The 20,343-nt window shown below is 38.4% G+C and overlaps 1 protein-coding gene across 2 annotated transcripts in view; it reads right to left on the bottom strand.

The window, feature by feature from the left end:
• Window positions 1–20,343, bottom strand: part of LOC124776318 (CCAAT/enhancer-binding protein zeta) — a 212,404-nt gene that overhangs the window by 126,610 nt on the left and 65,451 nt on the right. For both annotated transcript variants that reach the window (XM_047251254.1, XM_047251255.1), the window contains one exon: window positions 17,661–17,863. In XM_047251254.1, the coding sequence (XP_047107210.1) occupies window positions 17,661–17,863 (203 nt within the window). The remainder of the gene's footprint in view (window positions 1–17,660; window positions 17,864–20,343) is intronic.

The raw sequence follows: 20,343 nt of genomic DNA, 5'->3' as shown, positions 1-20,343 counted from the left end.
GTTGAATGACAGGTGAGGTGTGATTGGCAGCAACTTGAAATTAGCGGAGATTGAGGCCTGGTGGGTAATGGGAAGAGAGGATATATTGAAGAGCAAGTTCCCATCTCCGGAGTTCGGATAGGTTGGTGTTGGTGGGAAGTATCCAGATAACCCGGACGGTGTAACACCGTGCCAAGATGTGCTGGCCATGCACCAAGGCATGTTTAGCCAGAATTTTCGTTCGGTAAGTCACATCATCTGTGTGTGTGTCTATATATATAGTTATAATAGAGGGAAACATTCCACGTAGGAAAAAAAAAATATATATACAGGGTGTTTCAAAAATGACCGGTATATTTGAAACGGCAATAAAAACTAAACGAGCAGCGATAGAAATACACCGTTTGTTGCAATATGCTTGGGACAACAGTACATTTTCAGGCGGACAAACTTTCGAAATTACAGTAGTTACAATTTTCAACAACAGATGGCGCTGCAAGTGATGTGAAAGATATAGAAGACAACGCAGTCTGTGGGTGCGCCATTCTGTACGTCGTCTTTCTGCTGTAAGCGTGTGCTGTTCACAACGTGTAAGTGTGCTGTAGACAACATGGTTTATTCCTTAGAACAGAGGATTTTTCTGGTGTTGGAATTCCACCGCCTAGAACACAGTGTTGTTGCAACAAGACGAAGTTTTCAACGGAGGTTTAATGTAACCAAAGGACTGAAAAGCGATAAAATAAAGGATCTGTTTGAAAAATTTCAACGGACTGGGAACGTGACGGATGAACGTGTTGGAAAGGTAGGGCGACCGCGTACGGCAACCACAGAGGGCAACGCGCAGCTAGTGCAGCAGGTGATCCAACAGCGGCCTCGGGTTTCCGTTCACCGTGTTGCAGCTGCGGTCCAAATGACGCCAACGTCCACGTATCGTCTCATGCGCCAGAGTTTACACCTCTATCCATACAAAATTCAAACGCAGCAACCCCTCAGCGCCGCTACCATTGCTGCACGAGAGACATTCGCTAACGATATAGTGCACAGGATTGATGACGGGGATATGCATGTGGGCAGCATTTGGTTTACGGACGAAGCTTATTTTTACCTGGACAGCTTCGTCAATAAACAGAACTGGCGCATATGGGGAACCGAAAAACCCCATGTTGCAGTCCCATCGTCCCTGCATCCTCAAAAAGTACTGGTCTGGGCCGCCATTTCTTCCAAAGGAATCATTGGCCCATTTTTGAGATCCGAAATGATTACTGCATCACGCTATCTGGACATTCTTCGTGAATTTGTGGCGGTACAAACTGCCTTAGACGACACTTCGAACACCTCGTGGTTTATGCAAGATGGTGCCCGGCCACATCGCACGGCCGACGTCTTTAATTTCCTGAATAAATATTTCGATGATCGTGTGATTGCTTTGGGCTATCCGAAACATACAGGAGGCGGTGTGGATTGGCCTCCCTATTCGCCAGACATGAACCCCTGTGACTTCTTTCTGTGGGGACACTTGAAAGACCAGGTGTACCGCCAGAATCCAGAAACAATTGAACAGCTGAAGCAGTACATCTCATCTGCATGTGAAGCCATTCCGCCAGACACGTTGTCAAAGGTTTCGGGTAATTTCATTCAGAGACTACGCCATATTATTGCTATGCATGGTGGATATGTGGAAAATATCGTACTATAGAGTTTCCCAGACTGCAGCGCCATCTGTTGTTGAAAATTGTAACTACTGTAATTTCGAAAGTTTGTCTGCCTGAAAATGTACTGTTGTCCCAAGCATATTGCAACAAACGGTGTATTTCTATCGCTGCTCGTTTAGTTTTTATTGCCGTTTCAAATATACCGGTCATTTTTGAAACACCCTGTACACACACATATATATATATATATATATATATATATATATATATATATATATATATATATATATATATAGTGTATACCTGTCCTTTTTTCCCCCTAAGGTAAGTCCTTCCACTCCCAGGATTGGAATGACTCCTTACCCTCTTCCTTAAAACCCACATCCTTTCGTCTTTCCCTCTCCTTCCCTCTTTCCTGATGAAGCAACCGTTTGTTGCGAAAGCTTGAATTGTGTCTATCGACCTGCCAGCACTTTCATTTGGTAAGTCACATCATCTTTGTTTTTTTTATATATATATATATATATATATATATATATATATATATATATATATATATATAAAAAAATCAAAGATTAGGTGACTTACCGAACGAAAGCCGCTGGCAGGTCGATAGACACACAAACATACACACAAAATTCAAGCTCTCGCAACAAACTGTTGCCTCATCAGGAAAGAGGGAAGGAGAGGGGAAGACGAAAGGAAGTGGGTTTTAAGGGAGAGGGTAAGGAGTCATTCCAATCCCGGAGCGGAAAGACTTACCTTAGGGGGATGGATATGTGCGTGTGTGCGAGTGTATACCTGTCCTTTTTTCCCCCTAAGGTAAGTCTTTCCGCTCCCGGGATTGGAATGACTCCTTACCCTCTCCCTTAAAACCCACTTCCTTTCGTCTTCCCCTCTCCTTCCCTCTTTCCTGATGAGGCAACAGTTTGTTGCGAGAGCTTGAATTTTGTGTGTATGTTTGTGTTTGTTTGTGTGTCTATCGACCTGCCAGCGCTTTCGTTCGGTAAGTCCCCTCATCTTTGATTTTATATATAATTTTTCCCACGTGGAATGTTTCCTTCTATTATATATATATATATATATATATATATATATATATATATATATATATATGCAATTCATACACACATGACTGCAGTCACTGGCAGCTGAAGTCACACTTCAGCTGCCAAAGATGCAGTCATGTGTGAGTGAGCTGCGTGTGTGTGTGTGTGTGTGTGTGTGTTTTCGACAATGGACTTGTTGGCCAAAAGCTCATTTGTGACAGTCTCTTTGTTGTGCCTATCTGTGACTCAACATCTCCGCTATATGGTGAGTAGCAACTTCCCTTTGCATAATATTATTACATTTCATCCCGGATATTCCATTGGTTGATAAAAGTTTATGTTATTAATAAATAATAATAATTGGCAATAATAATAATAACAATAATAACAGTAACACTAACAATGATGATAAACAAATGGAGGCATTAAGAATGATGTTAATTAATTCTTACATAACAAATTCAATAATAACAATACTTGCAATTTTCTTTGTTAAATTCAATAATAATAATTTGCATTACTAACAAAAGTAATAATTTGCAATAATAATAATAATAATTCTGACTGCAATAAAATAATGGAGGCATTAAGAATGATACTGATTAGTTTAGCATTTCTGAAGCCTTTTTTGGTACTAGAAGTGGAAGGGTTAATGAAAAAGGAGAAGACAGAAATGAAAGAGGCAATGGTTGCTATGAAAGAAGAGAATTTCAATGGAAAATTCCGCAGACATGAGGAGAGAAAAGTTGAGGCAGAGGGAGGATTGACAAGATAGCTGCAAGAAGAGAGTAACTATTGTGATAGAAGGTGAAGTTTGAAAGGTTTTTAATTTTGCTAGTATTATGAGGAAGGTTGTTCCAAAGTCAAGTTCCTGATACAGACTGTATGAACATGTTAGTGTCGTGTAGTGATACAGAGAGAATTTTACTTTGTTGGAAATGATAATTTCTGCTGTATTGTTCAGATAGTAGTATAAGAATTGAAGACATAGGAAGGAGTGCAATGACTGAGAAGACGATACAGCAAACACAGGGTATGAAAATCTCTACTTATTGGCGTGTAGACATAATAATTGTTCATAAGCAGGAGAGGCATTGTCAAAGTAGCATATATCACAAATGTATCACACTCGAGTGTTCATCACCAGTTCCAGCTCTCATACAAAACTCTTGGACAATAGGAACACCATAAGCAAGGATACAGAGTATTAGTGATTCTGTGTGTTTCTTTTCAAGCTCAACAGGAAATCCTTTTTTTTATATTTCTGTAATAAATGAATTAATACTGACATCTTCTAACAGACTATAATTGTGTGCTCTTTTAATTAAGAACAATATTATCAGGCATATTTTCATATAGGGTACAGGTGATCAACAATATCAGCAATAATTAATAGCATTGAAAAAGTTTTAATTAAAATTATCGATATATAATATCTCATCAGAATAACACCCGCACCAAAGTAGCGCTTCCAGAGAAATCAAAAAGGGTTTAATGTAGCTACTTTTGCTTCTGAATTCTACTATATAAAACCTGCGTGGGTATAGTTAGTTCTTTCATCTTGTTTTCCCCGCTCTGAATAAGTCTACGACGTAGTTGTGACGTGCGATATAGCGGGCATTTTCATGTGATATGTTACGGAAGGGATCAGGCCCACTTTTGTTAAACTGCAAGATAATTCACTATAATTAATTTATACAGGACAGACTTTTGCCATACTGCCATGGACTAAGAATATCTGAGGAATTCTGTGCGCGAGAAAAAGTAATGCTCACTATTAAATTCTATTACACGCCGAATAACTGTAAGTAGGATCTGCAGACTATACGAAGGGACATTAAATTGAATATAAAAACGGAACTGGACACTTAGCTTTGTAAAAATAAAAGTGTATGAATGACTGTATTGAAGTATAGTAATGGACCATACATATTTCTGTAATATCTTTGGGAGACGAACTATAAAAAATCACGGACATTTTAGTTGCCGTAATTGCTGAAAGTAATTGTAGGATCAACCCCCTTTTTCCCTCTATACAAAAAGCAATCATTCATGATCATTTAATTATTATTGAATGTTGTTCTTATTAAAAAATCTAAAGTGATTTCCATAGGTACATTTAATTAGTAACTAGTACGTTATTAACTATTGTGTCTTCGGTAATGCAGCAAGAAATGAAGGATGATTGACTGAGCAAAAAATTAACATTAATTATCAGGAAAACCTGAAATTTAGTTGTTGTTATAATGAAGATATTTGTGGTTGCTCCATCTGAGGTACAGATATAACAATCAGTGAGACATATTCAGTAGATAACAACATAAACATCGTTCGTCAGAGAAGTCAATGACAGCAGATAGACGGAGGACGACTACATCCAGAATTATCCCAAATTCTTTGCAGAAGAAGAAAAGGTTATTTCTGTGCTGTTTAGGACTAAGGGCAGAAGAGATTCTCTGAACTGAAGTATAATAAGTCTCTTGTGAATGTCTAAGCTGCCTTATGTTTCAGATGGGTTAAGTTTCAAACCTATGTTATGTCCCCATTTTGATAAAGCAATTAAGTCAGCATTTACCTTCTGGATGGGTGAGTGCAGTATAAATAATGTTTGCAAAGGGGGATAATAGTTGACACATCATTAACACATAATGAAAAAATTAATGGGAGCAGTACTGATCCTTGTGGGACACCTGATACTATAGTCTTCCACTATGACCTCTTTGTTCTGATCATCACACCTGCTGGCAGAATATAAGATATGAGTGGATCCACTGGACAGTACTCGAAGAAAAGATTTGACTTTTGAGTTTGGCAAGTAGACTGTTAAGGTTGACAGTGTTGAAAGCTTTGCTGAAATCCAAGAAGCACATAAAAGTTGCCTCTTGTTTGACCACAGCTTGTTTTAGTTCATCAGTAACTTTTATGAGAGCAATCACCATGCTGCAAGTTTCCCAGAAGCCAGATTGGTATTCATCCAAATGGTTACTTGAGGTTAACTAACTGGTAAGCTGATTGTCAACTATGTATTGTAAAGCCTTAGACAATTCTGGTAGAATGCAAGTGGGCCTATAATCAGATGGTTCTCTGGCAGATGCCTTTTTGAGTATAGGATCAGCAAGTCGCTAGGAAGATGAATGGTCAAAAAGATACATTATTATCAAGAGTAATGAATTGATGAGGAAATTGATCATTTGTACTGCAATATTGTGATGTCCTGCGGCAGCAGAACGAATTTGCGCAATTGACTTCCTGATTGTGTTGAGACTTACAAGCTGCAGAAAAATTTTTTTATTTTTACTGACCACAGATGCTTCACGGAAGTCAATGTCTGTGTCCTTTTGCACTGGTCAAGAAGAGATGTTAGTGTGCAAAATACTCAATTACAAGGAGAGGTCCCAAGTGATGCAATCGACTTTTTGCAACCACCTACATAGTTGTGTAGGTATCACACCCTGAAGCCATTAACCCTGCTGGGCCCTTGTTTACAAGCAAAAGCCGAAAAATAATTTAGCCTGTTCCTCTACAACATTAAATTAACACCAGGTTTTCAACTACCATTGTAGCTAATGGACAGCGCAAATGAGCAGCAAACAGAATGTGACAGGTTCGATTCCTGTCAAGTTCCTCTTGCTTTTTTCTTTTATTGATTTTTATTTTTCTTCAGTTATCATCTTCAAATGTAATATTTTTAGATTTTCTAATCCTTTGCCAAGTCATTTTAACCATTGTATTAGCTTCCTTTTTTGTTCCCATTTCTCCACCACGCTCAACATCATTGGTGGGTTTGCACTTTCCAATCATAAATCAATTCTTTCCTGTTTATTTTTTTGTGCCTCCCTCTTGCATTTGTTTTGTGAGTGTATGGCATTTGAAATGACCGGCAATGCAAATTCACCAACCAGCAAATGTCATGACGAAAGAATGGAGGAATTTGATGAAGAAATAAGGAGAACTTTCACGAATGCCTTACTTTATGCATTGTCTGTTTACAAGGAGAGATCTCGCCTTTCTGAAAATGCTCCCTATTATATGAATGCAAATGCAATATGATGCTGTTTCTAATTGATACTGAAACATTTGAAAAATTTAAGGATGCTTGGATGTGCTACAAACGAGTGACAACACGTACACTGTATCTATAGGAAAACTTGTCATTCTCTGCAAGTGGGAAGTGAGCAAACAATTTTAAAATAAAACACGGAATACATCAGAGAAAAGTGACTAAATTCATTAGTGCAAATGACATTGCAACACTTGAAACTGCAACAGCAGAACGATGCAGAAAATGAACAGTGCTGATAGTAGGAAATTATAGTCCAAACCTTGTTATTAATACCAATCAAATGGGTTGCAATTATAAATCAACATATCATTGATCATTGGAATTTCGAGGACCAAAAATAGTTTTGGTGCAAAAGAGAAATTTGGCAAAAGCCTTCACATTCGTACACAGTGCAATATTCCTTGACATTTGCCAGTGAATTGCTACCATGCATTCTTATGTATGCAGGAGGTCGGAAATAAATTTGGACCTATGGTTGCTAAAAAAATTAAATTTTGGAGTAAGAATATGGAAATGTGGTCATCACCTGCTCAAAATCAGGAAAATTAGCGAAAGAGCTATACGCGCAATATTTGCTATCTGTAACGAAACCATACACAAAGAAAATGATTTTTTGTTACTTGTTGATTCATGGAGAGGTCAGATGGACAACACATCATATGGCGAAATATATGTGAACAGCTCTGGGGAAGCTACATGCACTTTGAAAATTATTCCTCCAAAATGTGTTCTCTGTTGCCAGACATGTGAAGTATATTTTTATGGCCAGGTGTAAAATACTATTAAAAAGCTTCAGAGCACACCTGAATTATTACAAGATAAACGCAAAATTGCTACGCTTGGCGATATTATCAAAGTACATTAAATTGTTCTTTGAATTATGTGTGCTCCAGCCTTTCAAAACATGGTAAGGTACACCTGGTATGGATCAAAGTTAGGTAATGAAAAGACAATATTTCATAGTGTGAATGAAGTGTGCTTTCCATTGAATTTGATAAAGAAACTATGTAAATGTAGACAGATAGCTTTTATAGTTTGTCCATTGTGTGAGAACAATTTGTGTTTCAAATGTTTGTATGACAATTACCACCCAAAAAACTGTGTACCTCGAAACGAAAAATAAATTTTTGTGCTGTTGCATGATCTACATGAATACTAATAACTATTTTGATTTTTAGTCACTTGATCAGTATTTTAAAATGATTAAATATTACAATATATAAATAAAAAAGAATTAAAACCATAAAAAGAATTAAAACAATATGGACAATGATTTCAAATGAAAAAGGAATGACAGGAAGACAATATGAGAGCAAATAAAAAAGTTAATGCAACAATTAAAATGACTTAGGAAAGGATTAGAAAATTTAAAAATATTACATTTGAAGCAAATAACCGAAGAAAAATAAAAATTAAAAAAAAAATAGGAATTTGACAGGAATCGAACCCACCACCTTCTGTTTGCTACTGATTTACGCTATCCATTACACTATGATGGCAGTCGAAAGTCTGAAAGTCTGGTGATAATTAAATGTTGTAAAGGAACAGGCTAAATTGTTTTTCGGCTGTTACTTGCAAAAGAGGGCCCACCAGGGTGAATGGGTTCAGGGTGTGATGCCTAGGTTCTTAACCTGCACCACATATAGCTGGTTGCAAAAAGTAGATTGTACCACTGGGGACCTCTCCTTGTTAAATTCTCAATAGGAATGAAAGGTTCAGCTGCAGATTAGGTTTACCTGTTCCTTGTCCTTGTAGATTTCCCCACAGGACAGAAGTCCAGTGAAAGTTCTCAGTTACTGAGTTGGTGTACCTGAGTTTTGCATTTCTAACTGACTGGCTAACGTGGTTGCGAATTCACTTGTATGTGAGATTATTCTCAGAGGTAGGATGCCATTTATATTTTTTTGTGTGCTGTGTCTCTGATACTCATAAAGTGTTTGAGTTGATCAGTAGGCCGTGGTGCAGATTTTCTCCTGATTCTTACAGTTTTTATCAGGGTGCATTTATCATATGAATTATTGAGTATCTCAGTGAAATTAGATGCTCCATAACCTATGTCAAAGTTATTTCCTGTCACTCCCCACCAAGAGGTGTCATAGGCGTCAGCTATAAGCTCAGACATAATTGCTTGAAGTCTATAAAAGTGGCCAGTTGCAGTTCGTTCTTTAGACTTGCAACAAATAATTCATGAATATTACGTGATAATCAGGTAAGCCAGGTGCAGAAATTTGATCAGTGTGAATAGCTCTGTTTGGAGACTTCGTGGCAAAAATACTGACAGAGGTGCGAGTGTCTGCAGTATGTTGAGTTGGCCCAAGTGGACGCAGTAAGTGATTTGAGTAGGAAAGTATATGTTTGAATTTTGAAACTGGAAGATTGTTGCTTATAAAATTTATGTTCACATATCCAGCTACAATTATGTGTTCATACAAAGATTCAAGACCTGAGAGTGTGGATTTAAAGCTAGAGATATGTCCAGCTTTGAGTGGATTGTATATCACGCAGACAGAACACTTTCGAAGCTTACAGAGCCAGAAGGGATACTTGGCTAAAGCCACATCTCCAACAGTAGCATGACATGAAAGCTGATGTCCTGAAATATGCATCTGAATTCAGTCAAGTGGGCCGGTAATTACTCCATGTTTGCACGCGCGAGATGTAGTGTACAATCGTTGTGAATAGCTCCCGCTATAATGCTGAAAGTAGGGACAGCAGCTGCCCTGGACTCTGGCATAGCCAGTGCCTTGCAGTATGTGGGATGAGTAGGAGGGGGAGGGGCCCATGGGCGATTAGAGGGTGTGGAGAATGCAACGAGTTCAAGGTCAGTTACTCTTCCCTAACACAAAGCGCAAAGGTTGGTGCGAATACGGAGGAGTGGGCAGCAGAGATTATTCCTTGTGAGGGAATGCGACTGAGAACAGCAATGACTGTAAAAACAACAAACCTTCCATATTAAAGGTAATTAGAGTACTGTGTAGCTCAGATTGGGAGGAAAAAGCAGATGATTTACAACACCGATGCTGCCAACAAAGAAAAATAGTTTTAATAACTAAAAGATTAACACAGAACGCTAACAATTAAATTAGGAAATACCAAAGTAATATTGATTCTGATTTTGTTGTAGGCCATTTAAACCCAGCTACTATTATACACAAGACAGAGAATTCTCAGGCAAATAGTGATAAGAGTACATAAAATAAAATAAAGTAATACTACAGTTAATGGTACTATAAAGGTGATAAGTGAAGGAGCTATTACAAGAACAACTACAGAGTTACAATTACAAAAACAATAGGTGAAGGCGCAGATACAAAGATAGCTATAAAGTTGACACAATTTCAAGATAATATTTAAAGTACAGGGGATGTTACACCAGATTAGTATTTAACCAAGGTGAAATGTGTTAAGTTTTTACTTTGGCTTACGTAGTTTCACTTAATGATATTCAGTTTTGTCATGTTTGTAACTGCCTTCTTTCCAGCTGTGGTCTTGATAATTTCTCTTTCTGTATCTACATCTGCATTTACATGGATACTCTGCAAATCACATGTAAGTGCCTGGCAAAGGGTTCATTGAACCATCTTCACAATTACTCTCTATTATTCCAATCTTGTACAGCGCGTGGGAGAAACAAAAACTTGTATCTCTCCAGGCGAGATCTGATTTCTCTTATTTTATTATGATGATCATTTCTCCCTATGTAAGTTGGCACCAACATTTTCACGTTCAGAGTAGAAAGTTGGTGACTGAAATTTCATGAGAAGAGTCCGCAGCAAAAAAAAACCACTTTTGTTTTATGATGGCCACCCCAAATCTTGTGTCATGTTAGTGACACATTCTCCCCCATTTCTCAATAATACAAAATATGCTCCTCTTCTTTCAATTCCTCGACCTACTCTGTTAATCCTATCTGGTAAGGATTCCACACCGCACAGAAGTACTCCAAAAGGGGACAGACAAACATAGTGTAGACAGTCTGTTTAGTAGATCTGCTGCATCTTCTAAGCATTCTGTATATAAATTGTAGTCTTTGGTTTGCCTTTCCCACAACATTTTCTGTGTGTTCTTTCCAATTTAAGTTGTTCTTAATTGAAATTCCTAGGTATTCATGTGAATTTACAGCCTTTAAATTTGACTGACTTATCATGGAAATCAAGTTTAACAGAATCCTTTTAAAACTCATGTGAAAGACCTCATACTTTTCATTATTTAGGGTCAATTGCCAATTTTTGCACTATATAGAAATATTTGCTATATCACTTTGCTATCTGTTTTCATCTTCTGATGACTTTACTAAACAATAAATGACAGCATCATCTGCAAACAATCTAAGAAGGCAGCTCAGATTGTCTCCTAAATCGTTTATATGGATAAGGAACAGCAGAGAATTCTCAGGCAAATAGTGATAACAGTACATAAAATAAAATAAAGTAATACTACAGTTAATGGTACTATAAAGGTGATAAGTGAAGGAGCTATTACAAGAACAACTACAGAGTTACAATTACAAAAACAATAGGTGAAGGCGCAGATACAAAGATAGCTATAAAGCATCTCAAGATCTCAAGCTGGAATGCAACATCATGTGGGAATGCCAGAAATCACTTCTGTTTCACTCAATAACTTTCCGTCTATTACTACTAACTGTGACCTCTGTGTGACAGGAAATCATGAATCCAGTCGCATAACTGAAATGATATTCCATTAGCAAGCAATTTGATTACAAGCTGCTTGTGGGGAAAGTGGCAAAAACTTTCTGGAAATCTAGAAACAGAATCAATTTGAAAGCCCTTGTCAATAGCACTCAACACTTTGTGTGAGTAAAGAGAGGCATCAGACAATGGAAACTCCACGTAGGAATATCAACAACATAGGAAAAGGTAGATTGCTACTTACTGTAAAGAAGACATGTCAAGCTGCACACAGGCACAGTCAAAAGACACGTATAGTTTTCGGGCACAATCTTTGTCAGTAAAGACACACACACACACACAGACACAGACACACACACACACACACACACACGCACACGCACAAACACAAAAGTAAGCACACCTCACATACACACGACTGCCAAATCCGTCATCTCAAGATCTCAAGCTGGAATGCAACATCATGTGGTATGTAAGTAGCAAACTAGAGGGGTTGGGGAAGGGGAAGGGAAAGGGATAGTAGTGAATGGATAGGGAGAGAGACAACACTGTCTGGTGGAGTGTGCAGGGACTGGACTGCCAACAGGTGCAGCATCAGGAGGTTGTGGAGCAGGGAGGTGGGGAAAAAAGGAGCAAAAAGGTGAGTAATGGGGAAAGATGGGTAGATGCATTGGCAGAGGGCTGGAAATAAACCGAGCGGAAAATGAGAATGGGGGGGAGACAATAGGACAAAGGGGGTGGAAACTGTTGGGTCGAGGATGTGAGGACAGTATGTTACCATAGGTTGAGGCCAGAATAATTATGATGGCAGAGAATGTATTGTAAGAATATCTCCCATGTGCACAGTTAAGAAGAACTGGTGGTGGAGGGAAGGATCCAGATGGCTCGGGTAGTGGAGCAGCCACTGAAATCAAGTGTGTTATGTTCAGCTGCATGTTGTGCCACAGGATAGTCTACTTTGCTCTTGGCTACTGTTTGGAGGTGGCCTTTCATCCTGATGGACAGCTGGTTGGTAGTCATACCAATATAATAAGCTGTGCAATGATTGTAGCAAAGCTGGCAAATGACATGGCTCTTTTCACAGGTGGCCCGGCCTCTGATGGGGAAGGATAAACTTGTGACAGGACTGGAATAGCGAGTGGCACAGAGATGGACCAGGATAATGTGAAGGTTGGGTGGCAATGGAACACCACTTAGGAGTGCTAGGAAGTGCTTTGGGTAGGATGTCCCTCATTTCAAGGCACAATGACACAATGACAGGTAATCAAAGCCCTGGCAAAGGATGTGGTTCAGTTGTTCCCGGAGTTGGAACAGTTGGGACAGAAAGATCATGTGGGTGCCCATGGCTGTGTCATGGATTTATTTATATACCTTCCCTTCAAATGAGAAGTAGTTGTGTGTTAGGATAAAGTTAGTAAAGTGCATGAGGAATGAGGTAGTGGGTTTGGAGTCTGAAGGACATTGAGAAAGGTAGTGTTCAATACCAGTAAGACCATGGTCATGAGGGATGATGGTGTGCAGGGAGGTGGCATCAACAGTTCTGAGCTGGATCCAGGAGGTAAAAGGATGGGGATGGTGGAGAGTCGTGAAGGAAGTGGCTGGGGTCATTAATGTAGGAGGTCAGATTACGGGCAATTAGTTGGAGGCATTGGTCATAGAGTGCCGCAATTCTTTCAGTGGGGCCGCAGTAACCAGCCACAATGGGGTGTCCAGGACTGTTGGGTTTGTGGATTTTGGGGGCAATTAGAAGGTGGGTGTACGGGGTGTAATAGGGGCGAGGAGAGAAATGGATTCAGGGGAGATGTTCTGAGAAGGGCCTACGGCTTTAAACAGGGATTGGTGTTTGTAATCCACTTCTGGGATAGGACACTCTGGCTAGGTTTATAGGTGGAGGAGTCAAGACAATTGGTGGAGGCCTTCTGCCAGGTAGTCACTGCGATTCATAACAACAGTGGTGGAACCTCTGTCTGCAGAATGCTGGACTTGTCAAAGATCTACTCTCCTTCTCCTGATCCCTGCAATGGAAGCACTTCTTCAGATCGTTGTGGAAGACCCATGTGCGAAACCTCTCAAATCTACCCACCCACCACTTCTTATTCCAGTCCTGTCACAGGTTTATCGTACCCCATCAGGGGCTAGGCTACCTGTGAAAGCAGCCACGTCCTACCAGCTCTGCTGCAATCTTTGCACAGCTTTTTATATTGATATGACTACCAACCAGCTGTCCACCAGGATGAAAGGCCACCGCCAAACTGTGGCCAAGAGCAACATAGACGATCCTGTGGCACAACATGCAGCTGAACATAACACACTTGAATTCAGTGGCTGCTTCACAACCCGAGCCATCTGACCATTTGGATCCTTCTCTCCAACACCCCATCTCGATCCTTCCCTCCATCACCAGTTTTATTCCCGCCTCAACCTATGGTAACATACAGTCCCCACACCCTCCACCACCAACATTATCCACCCCCTCTGTCCTATCATCTCCTCCTCAATCTCATCTCCCGTCCTGTTTATTTGCAGCCATCTGCCAATGCATCTGCCTGTCTTTCCCTACTCCTCTCATCTTTGTTCCATTTTTCCCCCATCCCCCTGCCCCACAACCTCCTGATGCTGCACCTGATGGCAGTCTAGTGACCGCACCTCCACCAGACAGTGTTCATCTCTCTCCCCATCCATACACTACTATCCCTTCCCCTTACCCACCCCCTCCAGATCGCTAATTGCATCCCACATGATGTTGCAATCCGAGCCAAGATGCTGGAGTTGGCAGTCACGTGTAGTGTATGTGAGGGGTGCTTTCTTTTGTGTGTGTGTGTGTGTGTGTGTGTGTATTTACTGATGAAAGCTGTGGCCGAAAATTATATGTGAGTGTCTTTTAATTGTGCCTGTCTACAACTTAACAATCTTCTTTACAGTAAGTATCAATCTATCTTTTCGTACATTGTTAAAGAGCTACTTGTGTTTCAGAGGAACAATCTTTTCTAAATCTGTGCTGACTGTGTGTCAATAGACCATTCTCTTTGAAAACATTTATAATGTTCGAACACAATATATGTTCCATAATCCTGCTGCAAATCGACATTAATGATATGGGTCTGTAATTTAGTGGATTACTCTTACTGCCTTTGTGGAATATTGGTGTGACTTGTGCAACCTTCCAGTCTTTGAGTATGGATCTTTCGTCAAGTGAGCAGTTGTATATGATTTTTAAGTATGGAGCTACTGCATCAGCATACTCTGAAAGGAACTTTATTGGTATACTGTTTGGACCAGTAGACTTGCTTATTGAGAGATTTAAGTTTTTAAGTTGCTTTAACTACGCTGAGGATACCCATGCTGGTAACTGTTCTCAATTCAAATTCTGGAATATTTACTTTGTTCTCTTTGGTGATGAAATTTCAGAAGACTGTGTTTAGTAACTCTGCTTTAGCAGCACTGTCATCGATAGTGTTTCCACTGCTATCGCACAGAGAAGGCATTGTGTCTTGCCACTAGCATACTTTATATGTGACCACAATCTCTTTGGATTTTCTGCCAGGTTTCAAGGCAAAGTTTGGGCATGGAAACTATTATACACATCTCGCATTGAAGTCCGCACTAAATTTTGAGCTTCTGCAAAAGATCGCCAATCTCGAAGATTTTGCATTTGTTTAAAGTTGACTTGCTCTTTTCGTTGTTTCTGCAACAGTGTTCTGACCTGTTTTGTGTACCAAGGAGCACCAGCTCCATTGTTTGTTAATTTATTTGGCATAAACCTCTCAATTGCTGTCAATTCTATTTCTCTGAATTCAAGCCACATCTGGTCAACATTTACCATACAAGGGGTGTTTGAAAAGTCCGTGCAAAGACCGAGAGATGGCACCACTGGCACATATTGAGGTCATGTTTAGTTAGTAGCATCTTTGGAAAGAATATTGGTCTATTTATTTGTGTTTGGCGTTTGTGTGAATCGTGGAAGTCGAGTGATTGTCAAAAAATGGACGAAAAAGAATTTCGTGTGGTGATTAAACATTACTTTATGAAAGTCAAAACGCCTCAGGAGACTAAAGAGAAGCTTGATAAACATTACGGTGACTCTGCACCTTCAATTAGAACAGTTTATAAGTGGTTTCAAAATTTTTCGGTGTGGCCATATGGGCACAAGTGATACTCAACGTCCTGGATGCCCTGTGGAGGTTATGACCCCAGAAATCATTGATAAAATCCATGACATGGTGATGGATGACAGAAGAGTTGAGGTACGTGAGATTGCCAGTGCTGTGGGCATCTCGAATGAATGGGTACATAATATTTTGCATAAACATTTGGACATGAGAAAGCTATCCCCAAGATGTGTTCTGCGACTGCTCACGCTTGACCAAAAATGGAATTGTGTGAAGTGTTGCAAGGGTGGTTTGCAGCTGTTCAGGAAGAATCCACAGGACTTTAAGCGTCGTTTCGTCATTGTGGATGAAACATGGATACATTACTATACTCCTGATACCAAACAACAATCTAAACAATGGGTTACCAAGGGAATATTTGCACCAAAAAAGGCGAAGACCATTCCTTCGGCCGGAAAAGTTATGGCGACTGTCTTTTGGGATTCACAAGGGATAATCCTCATCGACTATCTGGAAAAGAGTAAAACTATTACAAGTGAATATTATTCATCATTATTGGACCGTTTGAAAACCGAGCTGCAAGAAAAACACCGGCGATTGAACTGCAAAAGAGTCCTTTTCCATCACAACACTGCAGTTGTGGTTGCAAAATTAATGGAAATAGGATTCCAACAAGTTTCACATCCCTGCTATTTCCAGACTTGGCTCCCTTGGACTACTATTTGTTCCCCAATTTGAAAAAATGGCTGGCGGGACAAAGATTTCATTCAAATGAGGAGGTGATTGCAGCAACTAATAGCTATTTTTCAGACTTGGACAATTCCTATCATTTGGAAGGGATCAACAAATTAGAACAGCATTGAACAAAGTGTATAAGTCTAAAAGGAGACAACATCGAAAAATAAAAAAGGTGTACCTGAAACACATAAGTAGATTTTATTTTTGCAGGGACTTTTCAAATGCCCCTCATACATTATTAATTTGTAAGGAGTGGAGATTGTCTCTCAGGAAGGTGTCAAGTGAACTTTTATCTGCTTTTTTTGAATAGGTGTATTTTTCGTTTTCTTTTGAAGGATTTGGGAGTTACAACATTCAGAGTCGCTATGACAACCCTGTCTTCACTAATCTCTGTATTCACTTTGATGGTCATTAGTAGCTCAAGAGTATTTGTTGCTAAGAGGTCAAGTGTGTTTTCGCAACTGTTTACTGTTTGATTGCGCTCGTGAACTAATTACTTGAAATAATTTTCAGAGAATGCATTTAGTACAATCTCAGATGATGTTTTACTCATACCTCCAGATTTAAACATGTATTATTGCCAACATATTGAGGGTAAATTGAAGTCACCACCAACTATGATTGCATAAGTTGGGTATGTGTTTGAAATTAGGCTCAAGTTTTCTTTGAACCTTTCAGCAATTGAATCATCTGAGTTGGGAGGTCAGTAAAAGGATCTAATTATTATTTTATTTCAGTTTCCAGGAATGACTTCTACCCATACTAACTCACAGGAACTACCCACTTCAATTCTGGTTCAAGATGAACTACTTCTGACAGCAACTTCTACTATAGTAAATAGAAAAACTGTATTTGGGGAAAAGTGCATCTCACAATTTTAGTATGCTACACAAACTTTAATTGCAGGAAGATTCATCATCTACAAAAACTCATTCACAGAATTGCACCTGATAAGACATTGATATAAATTATGAGAAATTAAAACCAAATTTAAAAACTTGTGAGTATAAGGCAAAATAGTTTATAGTAAATAATGTTGTTGCTCCATACAATCCATTTCGTAACAAAGTGATACATGTTTAATGCTAAAATTGTTCACAATGCATCATCTGCATAAATTAAAAGTGGGAAATAAAAAACTAACAGTGACTGGAAATGAACAAGAAAAGATATTACTATGAATTAGAGATAAAATCAAGCAGTTTTTCTGCCAATTTATTTTTATCTTGCCTTAAGAATAAACTATTTTTGTGGCCCATTTTGTGCCTTGTTGCACATATAAATAAAGGAGAAATAAAAGAAAGAAGAACAAATAACACAAGCCTATAAACAACAGGAAAATCCTCAAATGACTTCTCAAGTAGAAAGACAAGTAACTATAATAGATTATCAAATATTACATCTTCACACAATATTACCTGTCAGCTGATGTATTTTCTTGGTCAGTGATATGGAACAGCAGGCACAAGGCATGTAGACTGACATTGAAGGATGCTATATGCACAACTTTGTATAGTGTATCAATATGTTCCATAATAGTGTTAATTTCATTTCGAGCAAATGGGAATGCCCGATTGACTCCTGTGAATAATGCACTCATCAGCCTTGAATCAATCTCTCCCTAGAGGATTAAAAAATGCTTTATATAGTTATATTTCAAATGATTATTTAGTTAAAAATATTTTTGAAACAACAGATCATCATCTACTTCATTCATAATAAATGAATGAATGAAAAACAGTACTAGATTTGTAAATTGCCTTGGCAGTCAGGTTTATTACTTCGTGCTGCAAGTTTAACACTTATTATCTCAGCCTATGTTCGCATTTATACACAAACACTAACATGTTCTGTGTACTATGGAATTATCTATTGGGATAAGGCAACTTTAGTCAATAACATATTTATTCTGAAAAAAAGTGCAATGAGAGCACAGTTTAAAGTATTTAACTGCAAATCTCTTCAGAGATATTGGAATTTTTGCACTGATTGGGACATTTCTTTTGCAATGGTTTTTGTGGCTAACCTTATAAATATGTTCCAGATGAAATGTAACGTACACAATTACAATAGGAGAAACAAAAAACATCTTCATCTAGCTGCAGCTTGTCTGGGTTTCAGAGTGGTGATCAACACCCTAGTGCAAAGATCCTATCACGCCATACAGAGGAACCCCAGCATCCAGAAAATAAAACTGACAGTATAATTCATTTAGCACTTCGCTCCTCCTATAAATTATGTGATTATCTAGATTTGGGATTGGAAATCTCCAGTCGTACAGTATTTACATATAACTGATATTTTTTATAGTTATCACTCTATTTCTGGAAATATTAAGCAACCATTAGTAGATCAACAACAGCTGTGCATTGTAACCTGAAAAACAGCACTCTTTTCAAAGATGTGGTTTTCCTGTAAAGTACCTAAGATGTTCATTTATGGCTGTAAAAACAGGAAAGGCTGATGTAAGGTTGACAGACACACAAACTAAGAGGCAGGTGACTTTTGAAAATATTTCACTGTGGTAAACATGGAGAGCAAGAAAAGAGATGCATAAATTATAAAAACTCACTCGCAGCAGCATTTCTGATACACGCTGATGTAAATTAGAGGAAATTAAATTCAAAATTTAGTAACTTGAGAGTACAAGGCAGATACTGAAGGGAAAGAGAAGTTAATTTGTCTTCTTGATCATAATTTCAACTTTTTTATATCCTGTCTTTCACCTTAATTTAAGGTCTCAAGTGAACTTTTCTTTCATACAGCACAAGTGTATATCCTTTACTTTTACTTTACTGCTATCTTCATCCTGATGAAAATATGTTAGAAACATCAAAATGTTAGAGACCCATTTGCTGTCTGCCACACCTGTTCCAGGTGGCCTTTTTTGATGGTTGATATGCAGAATAAGTTGACAATCCCATTCTGATACTATTATAATTAGTTTCATGTTTAATACGTACATCTGCTGCATTTTTATGTACCAACAGAGTGTAACAGATTATCTTTAATAATTTTTAAATGTTAATACGTTCTACAAATATAGTTTGTGATAGGCAAGTCATTAAGTTTATGGACACAATGATTAATACCCTTGATTGAGATTCTCTTTCATAATGTGAGTTGGCTAGATAATGTATGGATGAATAGGGAATGCCACCACTTACTGATTAGGCACAATTATACACAGCAAAAGAAACAATACTCAGTGCTGATATATTAATATTATAGTGTAAAGTATGTATATGAAATCCTATGGAAGTACATGTAGCGTTTCAGTACCTGATTCCAGTTACTGAATCTACATACAAATATTCTTTAGGTATAAAATATAGTTTATTTTACAGTCAAATGTCTACACACAAATATATACTTCCCAGATTTTCAATCATAATAAATACAGAGTCAATAAATATTTTCATGCAAATATAGATCTCTTTAGTGTACAAAATTAACAAAAAAGGATTTAATTGTTACACAAACCAACTAGAAAAGAACTTTAAATTCTTTCAGATAAATTATGCAGATATAAGCTACTAGATAAAATGCTGGGCACAAGCTTGGTGGCACTTCGATTACATTATGTTTTTTACTCAACTTTACACAGAATGGACCCTGGATCAATGGAAATTTGTCCCCACATTGGATGAATATAATTTTTGTTACATCAAATCAATGGACATGTCCAGCTACGCCACAATCCAGGCAAAAGACTCTTTCGAACATGCGCCACCCAACAGCTGGTGGGGGTGGTATTATGCTACAGTGCACATCAACTTGTGGTTCTGCAGAACCTGTGGCAGTAATCAGAGGTGCCATGACAGCCCTGGTCTATGAGAACAATACTGTTGACCACATATATCCCTGCAAACGTGAAGTCTTTCCCAATAGTGACCGTTTCTTTCAGGAGGATAGCTGTCCATGTTATTAGACCAGAATTGTGTCACAGTGGTCTGAGGAGCATTATGGTGAGATCATGTTGATTTCTTGGTGTCTTAATTTGTGTCATCTGAACCCAATGGAATACATATGAGATTCAACTGGGTGCCAGTTCTGCACCAAAATGCCACTTGCTCATAATTTATGGGAATTGTGAGAATG

This window comes from Schistocerca piceifrons, chromosome 2 (assembly GCF_021461385.2).
Source record: "Schistocerca piceifrons isolate TAMUIC-IGC-003096 chromosome 2, iqSchPice1.1, whole genome shotgun sequence".
NCBI lineage: Eukaryota > Metazoa > Arthropoda > Insecta > Orthoptera > Acrididae > Schistocerca > Schistocerca piceifrons.
This window is presented reverse-complemented; position numbering and strand designations above follow the sequence as displayed.